Source organism: Trichomycterus rosablanca, chromosome 20, assembly GCF_030014385.1.
Source record: "Trichomycterus rosablanca isolate fTriRos1 chromosome 20, fTriRos1.hap1, whole genome shotgun sequence".
Taxonomy (NCBI): Eukaryota; Metazoa; Chordata; class Actinopteri; order Siluriformes; family Trichomycteridae; genus Trichomycterus; species Trichomycterus rosablanca.
The window spans coordinates 3,398,367-3,415,948 of NC_086007.1; the positions used below are offsets into that span (position 1 = coordinate 3,398,367).

The following is a 17,582-nucleotide window of genomic DNA, read 5'->3' on the forward strand; positions in this document are numbered from 1 at the left end:
TGTGTAAAAAAGTTACAGAATATACTGTTTTAATAGCGTGCCTATTATAGAAAGTTGTATGCATACTTCAGCGTGATAACGTTAATTTCTTTTCTTTTCTGTTCACCAGTTATCCAGTCGCTGATCATGTCTAATGAAAACGTTACATCTGCGAAGAATTTTGTTATTGTAGGTTTTCCTGGACTTCACCCAAACTACTATGGCATCGCATCTGCAGTTATGTGTTTCATTTATCTATGTACCTTGACTGGGAATGGATTATTTTTTGCATTATTTATAAGGGAGAAGAGTCTTCAAAAACCTGCATATTTTATTATGCTGAATCTTGCTGTAAGTGATGTACTATTTAGCACCACAACATTACCAAAAGCTATTGCCCGGTATTGGTTTACCGATATGGACATCTCTTTCGCAGCTTGTTTTGTTCAGATGCATTTTGTTCACTATTTTGGATCTGTGAATGCACTGGTGCTTGGAATAATGGCTTTTGATAGATATGTGGCTGTCTGCCATCCGCTCAGATATGCCAGTATTATCAAAGACTCCACTACGTTGATGATGTGTGTCACAGCCTGGCTGGTAGCAGAGCCGTTTATTTTGATTCCAGTAATCCGAGCGTATCCTCTCCCTTACTGTAATTCCAACCGCATTCTCCAGTGCTACTGTGACCATTCATCTCTGTCCAGGATTGCATGTGCTGACACATCATCAAATCACGTTGTATCTTTAACCCTGGCACTGATTGTCCTGCTTACACCTTTGGCATTTATAATGTTCTCCTACACCTCTATTATAACGGCAGTGTGCCGAATCTCATCAAGGGGAGGACGGCTGAAGACCCTTTCCACCTGCAGTTCTCAGCTTTTAATAATCGCCCTTTACTTTTTACCCAGGTGCTTTAATTACATGTCACCCAATTTAGGAATTACCTTGACTCCGGACCAAAGAGTACTTATGGTCATGTGCTACGCCCTGTTACCACCCATGATTAATCCACTCATTTATTGTTTTAAGATGAAAGAAGCCAGGGAAAGCCTAAAGAAAAGCTTTGCCAGATCGACGTTTTTTCAGTTTGTAGGGGCAAAGGTGGATGTATTTTCTGTACACAAGTAATTTAGACATGATAACCAAATAGTAACAATAAAAAATCTAAACTTGTTTGGGGCCTTCAAGCTGTTAAACACTTTTTAATTTTTCTAGACATTTTTGATTTACATGTGGTTATATTTAAATGTTATTATATGTAAATGTATTTTATTTTTATACAGAATAATATTCTACTAGTAGTAAAATAAAATTAAAAATGTCAATCAATATAATAAAGAAATCAGAAAGAATGAAATAATGAAAAAAATAAACAAAATAAAAATTTAGTAACAGCAATATAAGAAATCTATATAAAAGCCAAAGCTGCTGTATTAACTTGTTAGTTTATTTATTTGTTATTTTTATTAAAGAAATACCTGTAACAACCATTGTCAAAGTGTTTAACAATATTATTTTTTTACTTATACTGGTATTAAATTCTGACATTGATGTTAATAGTTGACCACATTTTCATGCCAGTTTTTCAGTAATATTACAAGTATATTTGTTGAGGGGCATTTGGCATATTTGCTTTTTTATTTCTAACTTATTGTGTATATGTAATACATATGTATATGTAAGATATAAAAGATATATATAGGATATATATAATTATATTTAATGTATCTGACTTATTACAGAGTAATAATGAATCACAAAAAGCCTTTGACACTGAAACAGCACCTATGTAATGCTACAGTGTTAGCTTTACCCCAGTTGGAAAAATGGTACTGTTGGATACCGATGCAAATTATCAGGGTTCTGTGATGGTGCTAAACCAGGTAGACAGAGATGCAGAGCAAGTAATGTTTTTTATTTAGCCAGGTGCTGATACAGCAAAAGAAGAATTACTGCATGACCAGACAGGAGATACTGGCAGTGGTGGAATTGTGGATTGTGCTCTGAACTGATCATTCCTCTATGTGGTGGCTCCTGGACCAGCTCACTAGATGGCTGAAGGTGTTGCAAGCCCTCCAGTTGGACACAGTACACCAGACAGGTCAGAAGCATGTGCTGTCTCAACATCCGTGTTTGGCTGGAGTGAAAAACAGCAAAATGTTCTGCAAGTCTGGATCTTCAGTCCCCACCACCACAAGGGCTGCTCACAATTTTTAAGTGACTGAACAGAGTCATGAACAGTACTAGAAATACAAAGAAGGGTAACGTGACATCAGCATATAAGCATACCTAGACAAAAACATTAAAGCTGCACATGTGTGTTAGGGCTAGCTTGGGCCGGGGTTGAAATCATATTCGCTCTTTTTTTCTAAAGAGCATTCTTATCCTTGCTATTGGCTCTGTCCTTCCCAATAAAGTCTAGTAAAGATATATCCAAATAATGACTCATTTCTTCTTATATTTCAGTATATTAACAAAAACAACAGTTTAAAAAATAGCAGATTTTCAACATTCAACGTGTCTTCCAAAATTATAGGCACTCCTGGTAAAAAAAAAAAAAATAGTAAAACGGTTTATTTAAAAAATCACCTTTTGGTGAATTAGCTTAATCTCACACTGAACACAGAGAAGTCCAACTTTTTTCCTAATGAATTACATTTTTAAGATCATTATTTTTAACAAAACCACATCTGCCACAGTTATTGGCACCCCTGCATTTAATACTTTAAACAACCTCACATTGCCAAAACAGCATTAAGTCTTCTATAAAATCTTAGAGCAAAGAGTTTAAAATCATTTCTCCCTACAAATTGTCCAGGGTTCCCAGAATTTGTGGTCTATTGATCCCTGGGTGCCCTGCAAATAAAGAGGTGTGTCCCCATTGCAGGATCCATTGATGGCATTGATGAGCCCGAAAGGCATCATCATATATTCATAGTGTTTGTTGTCCTATATTCATTCATACCCCAGGTAGTCAGTGCAAGGATGCAGGGACCCATCATGAGATTAAGAAATAAAGAGGGCTGAGGGTGCACTCCTGTGCACCCATATGCAGTGCGGTGCCTGGAAAGAGGTTGATGGCACAGTCTAAATGGAATCAGAACAGTAATAATGGTATCTATTAGCATAAAGACTTACAAAAGAAAAAAAAAACACCAAGGTTATCAATCACCCAAGTCGACTTGGAATCAACACTGTAGACATGGTGAAGTGGATGAACTACAGTGTAAGCTGGCTGGCTAGGAAGCAAATTGAAGAGAAGGGCAGTTCAATTTCGATAACGAGTGAGTAAAGAACCATTTCAAAAGAACTCCAAATGAAGAATCACAACACTATCAAAAGCTAAGAGGGAGAGTGCTCAGTGGAACTGCAATCAAGGCCAGTGCACTATGTACATGGTCCACCAATACAATGTTTGTTTGTTAAATTGGGTTTTAACATCATGTTTTCACTCTTTGGTTACATTAATGACAGACACGGTAGTTACTAGTTACACAAGATTCATCAACTCACAAGTTTATATCAAACACAGTCATGGACAATTTTTTATCTCCAATAAACCTCACTTGCACGTCTTTGGACTGTGCGAGGAAACCGAAGCTCCTGTAGGAAACCCAAGCAGAAACGAGAAGAACATGCAGACTCCACACGGAAAGGCCCCCTCCCCACCTGGGGATCGAACCCAGGACCTTCTTGCTGTGAGGCGACAGTGCTACCCACTTAGCCACCGTGCTGCCCCAATACAATGACACACAGTTAAATTCCAATGCTCCCTCCTTTAACCCTAAGTAAAAAAATAAATAACAAAAAATAAGTTGGATGGCTGCTCCGAACTACAACATGTGTAATTAGCTAAAATGTGTTATCAATTAAAGTTGGTAAACCAATTATTACAAGTACTACACAAAGTCTCTGGAGAAGTCTAATTTTGCTTTTCTAGTCATGTGACTTTTATGTATTTTAAATGCACTGTCCCAAATCAGACATGCACATCATTTCCTTTTGTTTCATAGAAGTTCACAACTGTCTAAAAGGTAAAATACATAATGTTTAAAGTAATTCTATATTGTTAACAGTTTCTTTGGAAGCCAATATTACAAGGACAGTGTGTTATGGTGGAGTATTTAATTCTAATTGTAACTGACATGATTTTAATGTATTTTTAAATTAAATTTAGTGTTTTTAGGGTTTTTTTAGTCCCTGATTGTTTTTGCTACCTTTATATTGTGGCTTAATTCGAATCGATTTATGACATTTGTATGTCATTATTGCATGTGCTTTAGTTATAATGATTAGAATAAAAACTGAAATATTTAATCGTACAATAACTATTTTTTTTACAGAAATGTCACTGATTTATGTCAAATAATGATTAAAACTAAACTTGTGCAGCATGTACAGTGACACACAGTTGTTTCAGAGGTTTCACAATATCAGATTTAAATGTCATATATTCTATATAAATGTATACCACATTTATTATTTATAAGTTCATGGTGTTTCTTTTAAGTGTTACTCCTATAGAGAGTAAATTTTACAGTATGTATAATTGTTGCATATTTTCACAATTAATTTTGCAATTTCTTTGTTATTTCAAGACCATCAGCTCAAGATGCCAGATGGAAATGTGACCTATGTAAAGGACTTCTTCATTGTTGGTTTTCCCGGACTGCACCCAAACTACTACGGCCTCATATCCACTATTATGTTTATAGTTTATATGTGCACCTTGATAGGAAATGGACTTTTTCTTTTTTTGTTTGCAACCAACAAATGTTTGCATAAACCCGTGTATTTTATTTATATAAGTCTCGTAGTCAATGATGTTTTGTTCAGTACCAGCACCTTACCCAAGATCATAGCCAGGTATTGGTTTCAGTCCGGTAGCATTTCATTTGGAGCTTGTTTTTTTCAGATGTATTTAGTGCATTATTTTGGATCAGTGAGTTCTTTTATTCTGGCACTAATGGCCATTGATCGATATGTAGCAATTTGTTTCCCACTGCAGTACCACACAATGATGTCAAATGGAAATGTCTTTATTCTGAGTTTGGTTGCTTGGGTTGTGGCTCATTCTGTTGTTATAATGCTGGTTGTCCGAGCCTCACCTTTGCCTTACTGTGGTTCTAATAACATTATAAACTGTTATTGTGATCACATATCTATTACACGACTTGCATGCACTGACCGAGCTCCATATAGTTTCCCGGCTTTTGTGTATGCTATGGTTATCCTGCTGGGATCTCTCGCTATAATCATGTACTCCTATTTCTGCATTGTTAAGACAGTTCTGAACATTTCTACCACACAGGGCCGACTAAAGGCTTTCTCAACCTGTAGTGCTCAGCTTCTCATAATCGCCCTGTACTTTTTACCCAGGTGTTTTAATTACTTGGCTGCCAATGTTGGTATCACATTTAATGCTGATTTGCAAATAGCCATAATCATGTTGTACAGCCTGCTGCCTCCCATGATCAACCCCCTACTGTACAGTTTGAGGACAGAGGAAGTAAAGAAGATCCTGATCAGAAGATTACAAAAGAACAAAGTTCCTAATAGTATTTTGAACATGTAAAGCTTTACATGTAATTAATACATTACTTTCATGACACATATTGTATTTGTTTTTCTTTTTTTGCCTATGGTAATTAAGGCTAAAACAAGGTATTAGGCTAAAACAATTGATCATACATATAGGCATTATTGGCTATGTTTACATGCAAAGACTTTCTCCAATCTGACTGAATTAATTCTAATTAGAAGAAGGCTGAAGTGTTTATATGTACATTATACTCCACAATCTAATAAAACTCTGTTTGCATGCATGCTATTAGTAATCTGATCCAAAATGACGAGCATGTGTAGAGAAGAGAAATCCAGGCAGAGAAAGTGGAGCAATTGTACATTTTCTGACATTTCAGATGGTGTGTTTATTTTTATTGCTTTATGTCAAACTCAGGAAAATGTACTTCACATACACTTATTAAAATGAGGCATTAAAGAAGCGTTCTGGCTTTATTTAATATTCTGATTTTAGAAACTTTTATGTGCTATTTATTTGCTCTTTAGTTCGTGTGAAGCCACTGTCCTTCATTTGCTCATACACTTGTCTCAACAACTCATTATAACATGCTCTATGGCTGTCTTTATAGTTCGCAGCATAAACTCTGTCTTTTTTGCAGACCAGTTTTTCATGTTGTAAATGTCCGCTATGACACAAATGCACATGTGCAGGATATACTTAAACTTTCTAATCAAGAATGTCATGGATACAGGTGTTTACATGGCTTATCCCAGCTTGTTTGGAAGCTGGGGTCAAAGCGCAGGGTCAGCCATTGTACAGCGCCCCTGGAGCAGAGAGGATTAATTCTAGTTAGAAGAAGGCTGTGGTGTTTATATGTACATTATACTCCACAATCTAATAAAACTCTGTTTTCATGCATGCTACTAGTAATCTGATCCAAAATGATGAGCATGTGTAGAGTACCACTTAGTGTACACCATGTTATCATGACAACGAGCATCATGAGCATCCAGAAAGAGGAAGATGAGCAACTGTACATTGCCTAATATTTTAGTTGGTGTGTTTGGTTTTTATTGCTTTAAAAATATGAGAGACTCAGGAAAATGTACTTTATATTCACTTATTAAAAAGAGGCATTAAAGAAGCTTTCTGACTGTTTGTAATATGCTGATTTTAGAAACTTTTGTGTGCTATTAATTTGCTCTGTAGTTTGTGTGAAGCCACTGCCCTTCATTTGCTCATTCACTTAACATGCTTTATGGCTGTTCATCCTGCACACTATTTTTAAGTCTTTATAGTTTGCAGCATAAACTCTGTCTTTCCTGCAGACCAGTTTTTCGCTCCCACTATGTTGAATTTTGTAAATGTCCACTGTGATGCAAATGCAAATCTGCAGGATGTACCTAAACTTTCTAATTAAGAATGTAATAGGACGGCCGCTCGGGTGGCGCAGCGGTAAAAACACACGCTGGAACACCAGAGGTGGAATCTCGAATACATCGTATCGAGTCTCAGCTCTGCCTGCCGGCTGGCCTGTTGTTCAGATAGGGGTGGGATATTAAGCTGGATAGGGACTCTCTCATAACTGATGCAACTACGTCCTCTGCTGGCTGATTGATGGCACCTGCACAGAGACAGGAATATAGTGCTGTCAGGGTGTGTCTCTCCGTACACAGTGCTAATCCGCATTGCACTCATTAAAGTGTAGGTGACAAAATGCATACGGCTGCTGCCCACGTGTCCGAGGGGGCGTGGGTTAGCTCTGTTCTCCTCAATCAGAGTGGGGATTGGCATTGTTGGAGAGAAAGCATGAAGCAATCGGGCAATTGGGCGCGTTAAAAGGGAGAAAAAGGGGAGAAAATGCATAAACAAAAAAAATATTATATATATATATATATATATATATATATATATATATATATATATACTGTATATATATATATATATATATATATATATATATATATATATATATACAGTGTATCACAAAAGTGAGTACACCCCTCACATTTCTGCAAATATTTTATTATATCTTTTCATGGGACAACACTATAGACATGAAACTTGGATATAAGTTAGAGTAGTCAGTGTACAACTTGTATAGCAGTGTAGATTTACTGTCTTCTGAAAATAACTCAACACACAGCCATTAATGTCTAAATGGCTGGCAACATAAGTGAGTACACCCCACAGTGAACATGTCCAAATTGTGCCCAAATGTGTCGTTGTCCCTCTCTGGTGTCATGTGTCAAGGTCCCAGGTGTAAATGGGGAGCAGGGCTGTTAAATTTGGTGTTTTGGGTACAATTCTCTCATACTGGCCACTGGATATTCAACATGGCACCTCATGGCAAAGAACTCTCTGAGGATGTGAGAAATAGAATTGTTGCTCTCCACAAAGATGGCCTGGGCTATAAGAAGATTGCTAACACCCTGAAACTGAGCTACAGCATGGTGGCCAAGGTCATACAGCGGTTTTCCAGGACAGGTTCCACTCGGAACAGTCTTCGCCAGGGTCGACCAAAGAAGTTGAGTCCACGTGTTCGGCGTCATATCCAGAGGTTGGCTTTAAAAAATAGACACATGAGTGCTGCCAGCATTGCTGCAGAGGTTGAAGACGTGGGAGGTCAGCCTGTCAGTGCTCAGACCATACGCCGCACACTGCATCAACTCGGTCTGCATGGTCGTCATCCCAGAAGGAAGCTGACGCACAAGAAAGCCCGCAAACAGTTTGCTGAAGACAAGCAGTCCAAGAACATGGATTACTGGAATGCCCTGTGGTCTGACGAGACCAAGATAAACTTGTTTGGCTCAGATGGTGTCCAGCATGTGTGGCGGCGCCCTGGTGAGAAGTACCAAGACAACTGTATCTTGCCTACAGTCAAGCATGGTGGTGGTAGCATCATGGTCTTGGGCTGCATGAGTGTTGCTGGCACTGGGGAGCTGCAGTTCATTGAGGGAAACATGAATTCCAACATGTACTGTGACATTCTGAAACAGAGCTTGATCCCCTCCCTTCGAAAACTGGGCCTCATGGCAGTTTTCCAACAGGATAACGACCCCAAACACAACCTCCAAGATGACAACTGCCTTGCTGAGGAAGCTGAAGGTAAAGGTGATGGACTAAACCCAATTGAGCACCTGTGGCGCATCCTCAAGTGGAAGGTGGAGGAGTTCAAGGTGTCTAACATCCACCAGCTCTGTGATGTCATCATGGAGGAGTGGAAGAGGATTCCAGTAGCAACCTGTGCAGCTCTGGTGAATTCCATGCCCAGGAGGGTTAAGGCAGTGCTGGATAATAATGGTGGTCACACAAAATATTGACACTTTGGGCACAATTTGGACATGTTCACTGTGGGGTGTACTCACTTATGTTGCCAGCCATTTAGACATTAATGGCTGTGTGTTGAGTTATTTTCAGAAGACAGTAAATCTACACTGCTATACAAGTTGTACACTGACTACTCTAAGTTATATCCAAGTTTCATGTCTATAGTGTTGTCCAATGAAAAGATATAATAAAATATTTGCAGAAATGTGAGGGGTGTACTCACTTTTGTGATACACTGTATATAAAGAATGTAATGTTTACATGGCTACTGTTCTCCTATTTAATGGATTATTTAAAGGATTACGCATTTTATTCAACTGGATTAAAATTGTATGCGAAATGGCTTCCATCTGACTAGTCTAATCTGATTGAGATGTATACATGTACATATTCTATTCCGATTGAACGATTAGTCCGATTATTAATGGATTATTGGGCAGCATGTAAATGTGACTTAATGGTGCTTATTTTGATATTTAGGTACTAAAAGCAAAACAGCATGAAAATCTTCAAAAACTATAAATTAAATAATAATTAAATAATTTAAATAAATAAATAATGTAATCTACACTAACATTTTAAAATGCATAAAAAGTAAACAAACTTAAAACAATCTGAACATAAATATTATATCCATACCAATTTTCTATTAAAAACGTGTGGTGCAGCATAAAGAGGAGAATCACATAATAACAACCACAGACTGTTGAGCAGCTGAAGGTTTGTATTAAGCAAATACTGCAAAACTGCAACAATTAGTGTTCTTACTGTCCAAACCATTAAAATTCTCATTAATAGGAAAGATGATGGAACACAGGGGTAAACACGACTCTGTCCCAGTTTTCAAAATACAATAAATTTGATCAGAGAAAACACTGGAAATATTTCTACTTTTATCAGTCAAATAAAGATTCAAAAGAATTAACAAATTAAAGATTCTTCTTTTATTGCATTGTACAAAAGCTGCCAGTTTCTCTAGACATGCGGTTTGTACTTTAAAGTATATAAATACCTTTTCATCATTCCATGTTACTGAACAAATCATTTTTGGAATGGAATGTCTTTATTGTCACTGCACAGTGAACAACAGAATTTTGGAGTGTCTCGTTTACGGTACATGTATGCACACACACACACACACACACACATATATATACGTATATACACATGTAGGTTCAAAATAACTTTAAGGTGGCTGCTTAATGTTGTTGGTAAGGTTTAAATTAAGTAACATCTCTATTCTACATGCTTGGCTAAAATCAAGCCAGTTTGTGTTTAAGTAGAGCATTACTCTTACCAATGAAAAATGATAATCTGATTACTATGAGTACTACAAAGTCTCTTGAGTTTTTGTTTTTCTAGTCATGTGACGTTCATGGATTTTATATTAATGCACTGTCCCAAATCAAACAAGCATTATTTCATTTTGATTCATAGACGTTCACATCAGTCTAAAAGGTAAAATACATAATGTTTAGAAGTATTTCTAAATTGTATTCCAAGGACAGTGTGATCCGGTGGGATGTTTATATCTGTAGTTGTTATTGACATGCTTTCTGTGTAGTTTTACATTACATGTAATTTTGTTTTTACAGTGTTTTTACCTTTATATTCTAGCTTAATTTGAATCCAGTTATATCATTTGTATGTCATGTGTTTTAGATATAATGAGAAGAACAAGCAGTTGAAATATTTAATCTGTTATTATACTGTAACTATTTTATACAGAAATGTCACTGCTTTTCACAGATTCCTAATGTGACAACCTGTTTAATTTAATTTAAACTTGTGCAGTGTGTTTTAGAGGGTTCACAATATAAGATTTAATTTTAGATTTTATTCTGTGAATTTATAACATATTTTCAAGTTTGTGGTATTCATATTAAGTCTTATGTTATTCCTATTGACACTAAATATTACGGTGATTCTGGTGTATTACTGAATTTAATGCATTTTTTTTTTTTTTTCATTTCAAGACCATCAGCTCAAGATGCCAGATGGAAATGTGACCTATGTAAAGGACTTCTTCATTGTTGGTTTTCCCGGACTGCACCCAAACTACTACGGCCTCATATCCACTATTATGTTTATAGTTTATATGTGCACCTTGATAGGAAATGGACTTTTTCTTTTTTTGTTTGCAACCAACAAATGTTTGCATAAACCCATGTATTTTATTTATATAAGCCTTGTGGTCAATGATGTTTTGTTCAGTACCAGCACCTTACCCAAGATCATAGCCAGGTATTGGTTTCAGTCTGGTAGCATTTCATTTGGAGCTTGTTTTTTTCAGATGTATTTAGTGCATTATTTTGGATCAGTGAGTTCTTTTATTCTGGCACTAATGGCCATTGATCGATATGTAGCAATTTGTTTCCCACTGCAGTACCACACAATGATGTCAAATAGAAATGTCTTTATTCTGAGTTTGGTTGCTTGGGTTGTGGCTCATTCTGTTGTTCTAATGATGGTTGTCCGAGCCTCACCTTTGCCTTACTGTGGTTCTAATAACATTATAAACTGTTATTGTGATCACATATCTATTACACGACTTGCATGCACTGATCGAGCTCCGTATAGTTTCCCGGCTTTTGTGGGTGCCATGATTGTCCTGCTGGGATCTCTCGCTATAATAATTTTCTCCTACTTCTGCATTGTTTGGGCAGTCCTAAAAATTTCTACCACACAGGGCCGACTAAAGGCTTTCTCAACCTGTAGTGCTCAGCTTCTCATAATCGCCCTGTACTTTTTACCCAGGTGTTTTAATTACTTGGCTGCCAACGTTGGTATCACATTTAATGCTGATTTGCAAATAGCCATAATCATGTTGTACAGCCTGCTGCCTCCCATGATCAACCCCCTACTGTACAGTTTGAGAACAGAGGAAGTAAAGAAGATCCTGATCAGAAGATTACAAAAGAACAAAGTTCCTAATGGTACTGTGTAAAGATTTACATTTGACTAATAATTGATTTTTATGGCACATATTTCCTTTGTTTTCTTGCTGCTGATTGAGGAGGTCAAGTTACAAAAAATAATTGAGATGTCAGTTTGAGTATTTAGGGTCTGAAAGCAAAACAGCATAAAAACCTATGCTGGAATAAATAATAATAATAATAAATATGCCTATAAATTACTATTTAAGAAATACAAATAAATAAATAAATAGTAAATATAAATAAAAAACATCTGTATTCTAATCTGAATAAAGAGGTTGTCTCCAATATGAGGAAATGCCCATATAAAATGAAAATGGTTTGACAGATGGTGATCCAATTTCAGACATAAGCTGTGGGGGAAAGGGGTAAATCTGTTAGGCCATGTCACCAACATGTCGGCCACCTTCAGTGCTGTCATCCTGGATTCAGCTTCAGTTTCTCAGATCGGAAGGTATGTGTTTATGTTTAAAACATAAAAGTCTTTATGTTTACTTAAATTATTCATTTTCATGTTATAACAGTGATTTTTTATCTGTACAGGCAATGTGAAGGATGCCGTTATCTGAAGCAGTGAACAAAGCACACGTGTCAACACAGAGGATTTTAACCAACGCCACTGAAACGGACTTTCTATTACCCACAGTGCAGTTGCCACATTCTGAAAACAGGTTCTGTCAAGATTGCCAACCAAAAATCGCTATGGATAGCAACAACAGCCGCTTTTCTGGCCTCAGAGCCTTGAGAATAGTGGACAGCATATCAAACACTTTTTGTAGACTATATAGTTACTTTTCTTATTTCAGGTAAAATTTACATTATAACATGAAGCACATGATTGTTTCCAAGTAAAATTCTCACACATCTACCTTCCTATTTGAAAAACTACATTGAATCCAAGAAGGCGATCTTCAGAATGGACACTATGTTGGTGACATGCCCTTACAGGTTTCCTCCTTCCCCCCACAGCTTGTGTTTAAAAATGGATCATCGTCTGCCGAACCGTTTTTATTTCATCTGGGTGTTTCTTTACATTTAAGACGTCCTGTAATGGCAATCTAGTATCGCTTTAAGTTGTGGATGCCACATCACCTACTGACCTGGAAAAACTTCATGCAGACACAGGTAATAGATGCTGAACTCCAGAAAGACAGCAACTGTCCCTGCTGTGCTTGCTGTCCTTCTTTGCCATTATTTGCTTTTAAAATGTATTAGATAAAATGTACATATTAACATAAAGCACACAATTGTTTTCCAGGTAAAATTCCTAACAAGTTTGATAAGTTACACACCTAATTTCCAATTTAAAAAAACTAAAGTTGAATCGAAGAAGGTGATCTTCAGAATGGACACTATGTTGGTGACATGCCCTTACAGGTTTCCTCCTTCCCCCCACAGCTTGTGTTTAAAAAATGGATCATCGTCTGCCGAACCGTTTTTATTTTATCTGGGTGTTTCTTTTCATTTAAGACGTCCTGTAAAGGCAATCTAGTATCGCCTTAAGTTGTGGACGCCACATCATCTACTGACATATTTTTGGGAGCTGATGCCTGAGTACCTGGAAATACCTGATGCAAACACAGGTAAAAGATGCCGAACTTCAGAAAGACAGTAACCAAAAGTGAGGTTCAAATCTGGGACCCTTAGGTTGTGTAACAGCAGCTGTCCCGTCTATGCGGTCCTTCTTTTACATTTTTGATTTTTAATAGATTATATGTGTGTTTAAATATTTTGTACTTGTATTTGTGAAAACTTTGGAACCGTCTTACAGTCCAAAATCTGAAAAATGCTCATTATGGATTTGATCTGTTTACCAGTATCAGATGGGTTTCTGGGTTTTCAGGATGCAGTTATTCTGGTTTGAACAGTTCCAAAGTGGTCTCACAACTAGCCTGCTGCTATCTAAGTCAAACATACCTTTATTTTCATATTCTATGTCTTATTAAAGCAATAAAGACCAACAAAAACAGTGTTTGTGTTTCATTACACTGTATACTCTTTTAATTTAGGGGTGGATCAGTAGAAAGACTAAAAAAAACATTGGGTTTGTCTCAAAACCTTGTGAGCTGCCTTGTGGCCCACTGCCTACCTAGCAGCTGCCTCAGTAGAGAGGATTCTAATGGACATTAAACTTTAGAAAGCAGATAATTAAGACACTCTAGTTAGACATGTCTATTTACATAAACGGCACAGTTTTAGCCTTAGGCCATTCAAATTAATGGGCTGAGGCAACACAACAGAAAAGTTTTGAGTTTTGAGACAGACCCAAAGTCTGCATACTGTGACTGTGTCCCTGTGTAGATATACCTAATGGTATGTTTTGGAAGATATCAGAAAAACCCTCATGTAAAGACCCCGTGTGGACTCCAGAAACTAGAGGTAAGTGTAATTCACTCATCAACAGCTGCTGTGTCTGAAGTTTACCCCACATGTAATCTTTACCAAACATTATAATAGGAGTGTTGGGTATTATTTGAATTCTCTAAAGACGTGCTTAGTTATCAATGTTTATGCTGTGTCAAAGGGGCCCAAATACTCAACAGTATAAAAGCTCTCGACAAGTTAGGTCTACACCCCTTGGGCTGTGGCTACACAGACTGCTTGGTAAGAGCCTGGATCAAAGCAAAGTATGCTTGTTTCTGAAAATTAACTGTTGTGGTTGTATTAATATTGTATTTTTTAATTTAGTGCAACATGATTAATATTATTACTTGTTATAATGTTTTAATGATTGTAAAGCAACAAATCTGTTTGGTTTTATCACATGTGAGATATAAATCTAATGTTAAAATGATGCTTTTTTTGCCAGATGACTTCTCGCATTACTGAAACATCCTTGAACAGAACAACCAACATTCCTGAATTTATCATCCAAGGCTTTGCATATTTTCCAGATAAGTATGATGGAATTTTGGGAACCTGTTTCTTCTGCCTCTACCTGATGCTGGCATTCGGGAACATTTTTATCATTCTGTTTGTTACATATGAAAAATGTCTCCAAAGACCAACATACATCATTTTTTGTAACCTGGCAGCATCGGACCTTGGATTCGGGACCACAACTCTTCCCACAATCATTGGCAGATACTGGACGTCACAAGCAATCATATCATTTAACGGCTGCATGACACAAATGTTTTTTGTTCATTTTCTTGGGTCTGCCACCTCGTTTCTACTGGGATTAATGGCCCTTGATCGGTTTGTTGCCATATGTAATCCACTCAGATATCCAACACTGATAAAAAATTCCACTATTGCAAATTTGAGTTTAGTGAGTTGGATAATAAATCTGTTGGTAATGGCTGGACTGACAGCACATCTCCTTACAGCTACATACTGTGGACCAAATGTTATAGCTCAGTGCTACTGTGACCATATCTCCCTAAGAAGACTGGCATGCGGTGACATTTCAAGCATTAAAGCCACTATTACTCCTGTTGCATTGACGATACTCTGGGGTCCTTTCTGTTTTATTATCTTTTCTTATGTGGCGATCATTTATTCTGTCATGCAGATCTCAAGTAAAGAGGCCCGTTACAAAACATTTATAACATGCACTCCTCAGCTGGTAATTATCTGCCTGTACTATTTACCAAGGACTGTTGTGTATTTGTCACAATATTTAGGCTTTTATTTTAATAATGAAAGTCGCATATTAATAACATTGATATACAGTCTATTCCCTGCTCTTATGAACCCCTTTATTTACTGCTTCAGGACGAAAGAAATTAAAGAAAGATTAATGATGAGATTAAAACAAAGGCGGGTGATAGGAAATGTGAAAAATGTTGCAGAGAAAATCTGAAACTGTACCTTTTTTATTCAGACGTGCCATTTGAATGCCAGCTGTTGTAACTGTAATAGATATCACATTCTAGGACATGTATCTTTGTTATCAGCATGTACAATGTAAAATTACACACATGTGCAGTGACTGGTTTGGCTGTAATAAATGTCAAAGTGGTTTTCGCAATATGCTTAAAGGTTTTTGGGCACCCTTCACCCTTCCTAAATATCGAACTTTCAGCCACTCATTGCTAACAGTTGTTTAAAATCATGTACAGTGTATCACAAAAGTGAGTACACCCCTCACATTTCTGCAGATATTTAAGTATATCTTTTCATGGGACAACACTGACAAAATGACACTTTGACACAATGAAAAGTAGTCTGTGTGCAGCTTATATAACAGTGTAAATTTATTCTTCCCTCAAAATAACTCAATATACAGCCATTAATGTCTAAACCACCGGCAACAAAAGTGAGTACACCCCTTAGTGAAAGTTCCTGAAGTGTCAATATTTTGTGTGGCCACCATTATTTCCCAGAACTGCCTTAACTCTCCTGGGCATGGAGTTTACCAGAGCTTCACAGGTTGCCACTGGAATGCTTTTCCACTCCTCCATGACGACATCACGGAGCTGGCGGATATTCGAGACTTTGCGCTCCTCCACCTTCCGCTTGAGGATGCCCCAAAGATGTTCTATTGGGTTTAGGTCTGGAGACATGCTTGGCCAGTCCATCACCTTTACCCTCAGCCTCTTCAATAAAGCAGTGGTCGTCTTAGAGGTGTGTTTGGGGTCATTATCATGCTGGAACACTGCCCTGCGACCCAGTTTCCGGAGGGAGGGGATCATGCTCTGCTTCAGTATTTCACAGTACATATTGGAGTTCATGTGTCCCTCAATGAAATGTAACTCCCCAACACCTGCTGCACTCATGCAGCCCCAGACCATGGCATTCCCACCACCATGCTTGACTGTAGGCATGACACACTTATCTTTGTACTCCTCACCTGATTGCCGCCACACATGCTTGAGACCATCTGAACCAAACAAATTAATCTTGGTCTCATCAGACCATAGGACATGGTTCCAGTAATCCATGTCCTTTGTTGACATGTCTTCAGCAAACTGTTTGCGGGCTTTCTTGTGTAGAGACTTCAGAAGAGGCTTCCTTCTGGGGTGACAGCCATGCAGACCAATTTGATGTAGTGTGCGGCGTATGGTCTGAGCACTGACAGGCTGACCCCCCACCTTTTCAATCTCTGCAGCAATGCTGACAGCACTCCTGCGCCTATCTTTCAAAGACAGCAGTTGGATGTGACGCTGAGCACGTGCACTCAGCTTCTTTGGACGACCAACGCGAGGTCTGTTCTGAGTGGACCCTGCTCTTTTAAAACGCTGGATGATCTTGGCCACTGTGCTGCAGCTCAGTTTCAGGGTGTTGGCAATCTTCTTGTAGCCTTGGCCATCTTCATGTAGCGCAACAATTCGTCTTTTAAGATCCTCAGAGAGTTCTTTGCCATGAGGTGCCATGTTGGAACTTTCAGTGACCAGTATGAGAGAGTGTGAGAGCTGTACTACTAAATTGAACACACCTGCTCCCTATGCACACCTGAGACCTAGTAACACTAACGAGTCACATGACATTTTGGAGGGAAAATGACAAGCAGTGCTCAATTTGGACATTTAGGGGTGTAGTCTCTTAGGGGTGTACTCACTTTTGTTGCCGGTGGTTTAGACATTAATGGCTGTATATTGAGTTATTTTGAGGGAAGAATAAATTTACACTGTTATATAAGCTGCACACAGACTACTTTTCATTGTGTCAAAGTGTCATTTTGTCAGTGTTGTCCCATGAAAAGATATACTTAAATATCTGCAGAAATGTGAGGGGTGTACTCACTTTTGTGATACACTGTATATGCTTTTAACAGATTTGTAAAGGCCCTTTCTTGTTCCAGAATTACTGTGTCCTTGTGCACAAAGCAAGGTCTATTAAGATACGGTAGAGAAAGTCTCCAC

General features: G+C 37.7%; 4 protein-coding genes across 4 annotated transcripts; all 4 read left to right on the forward strand.

The window, feature by feature from the left end:
* Positions 1 to 126: 126 nt before the first annotated feature.
* Positions 127 to 1,113, forward strand: LOC134334851 (olfactory receptor 2AT4-like). The gene has a single exon (XM_063017318.1). The coding sequence runs from the start codon at positions 127 to 129 to the stop codon at positions 1,111 to 1,113; it is 987 nt and encodes a 328-aa protein (XP_062873388.1).
* A 3,484-nt stretch (positions 1,114 to 4,597) lies between these two features.
* Positions 4,598 to 5,560, forward strand: LOC134334852 (olfactory receptor 2AT4-like). The gene has a single exon (XM_063017320.1). It carries the CDS (start codon positions 4,598 to 4,600, stop codon positions 5,558 to 5,560), a length of 963 nt encoding a protein of 320 aa, XP_062873390.1.
* Positions 5,561 to 10,829: 5,269 nt separating this feature from the next.
* LOC134334853 (olfactory receptor 2AT4-like) lies at positions 10,830 to 11,786 on the forward strand. The gene has a single exon (XM_063017321.1). It carries the CDS (start codon positions 10,830 to 10,832, stop codon positions 11,784 to 11,786), a length of 957 nt encoding a protein of 318 aa, XP_062873391.1.
* Positions 11,787 to 12,170: 384 nt separating this feature from the next.
* Positions 12,171 to 15,580, forward strand: LOC134334854 (olfactory receptor 10A3-like). The gene is made up of 3 exons (XM_063017322.1): positions 12,171 to 12,229; positions 14,103 to 14,154; positions 14,585 to 15,580. The coding sequence occupies exons 1-3, from the start codon at positions 12,171 to 12,173 to the stop codon at positions 15,578 to 15,580; spliced, it is 1,107 nt and encodes a 368-aa protein (XP_062873392.1).
* Positions 15,581 to 17,582: the final 2,002 nt, after the last annotated feature.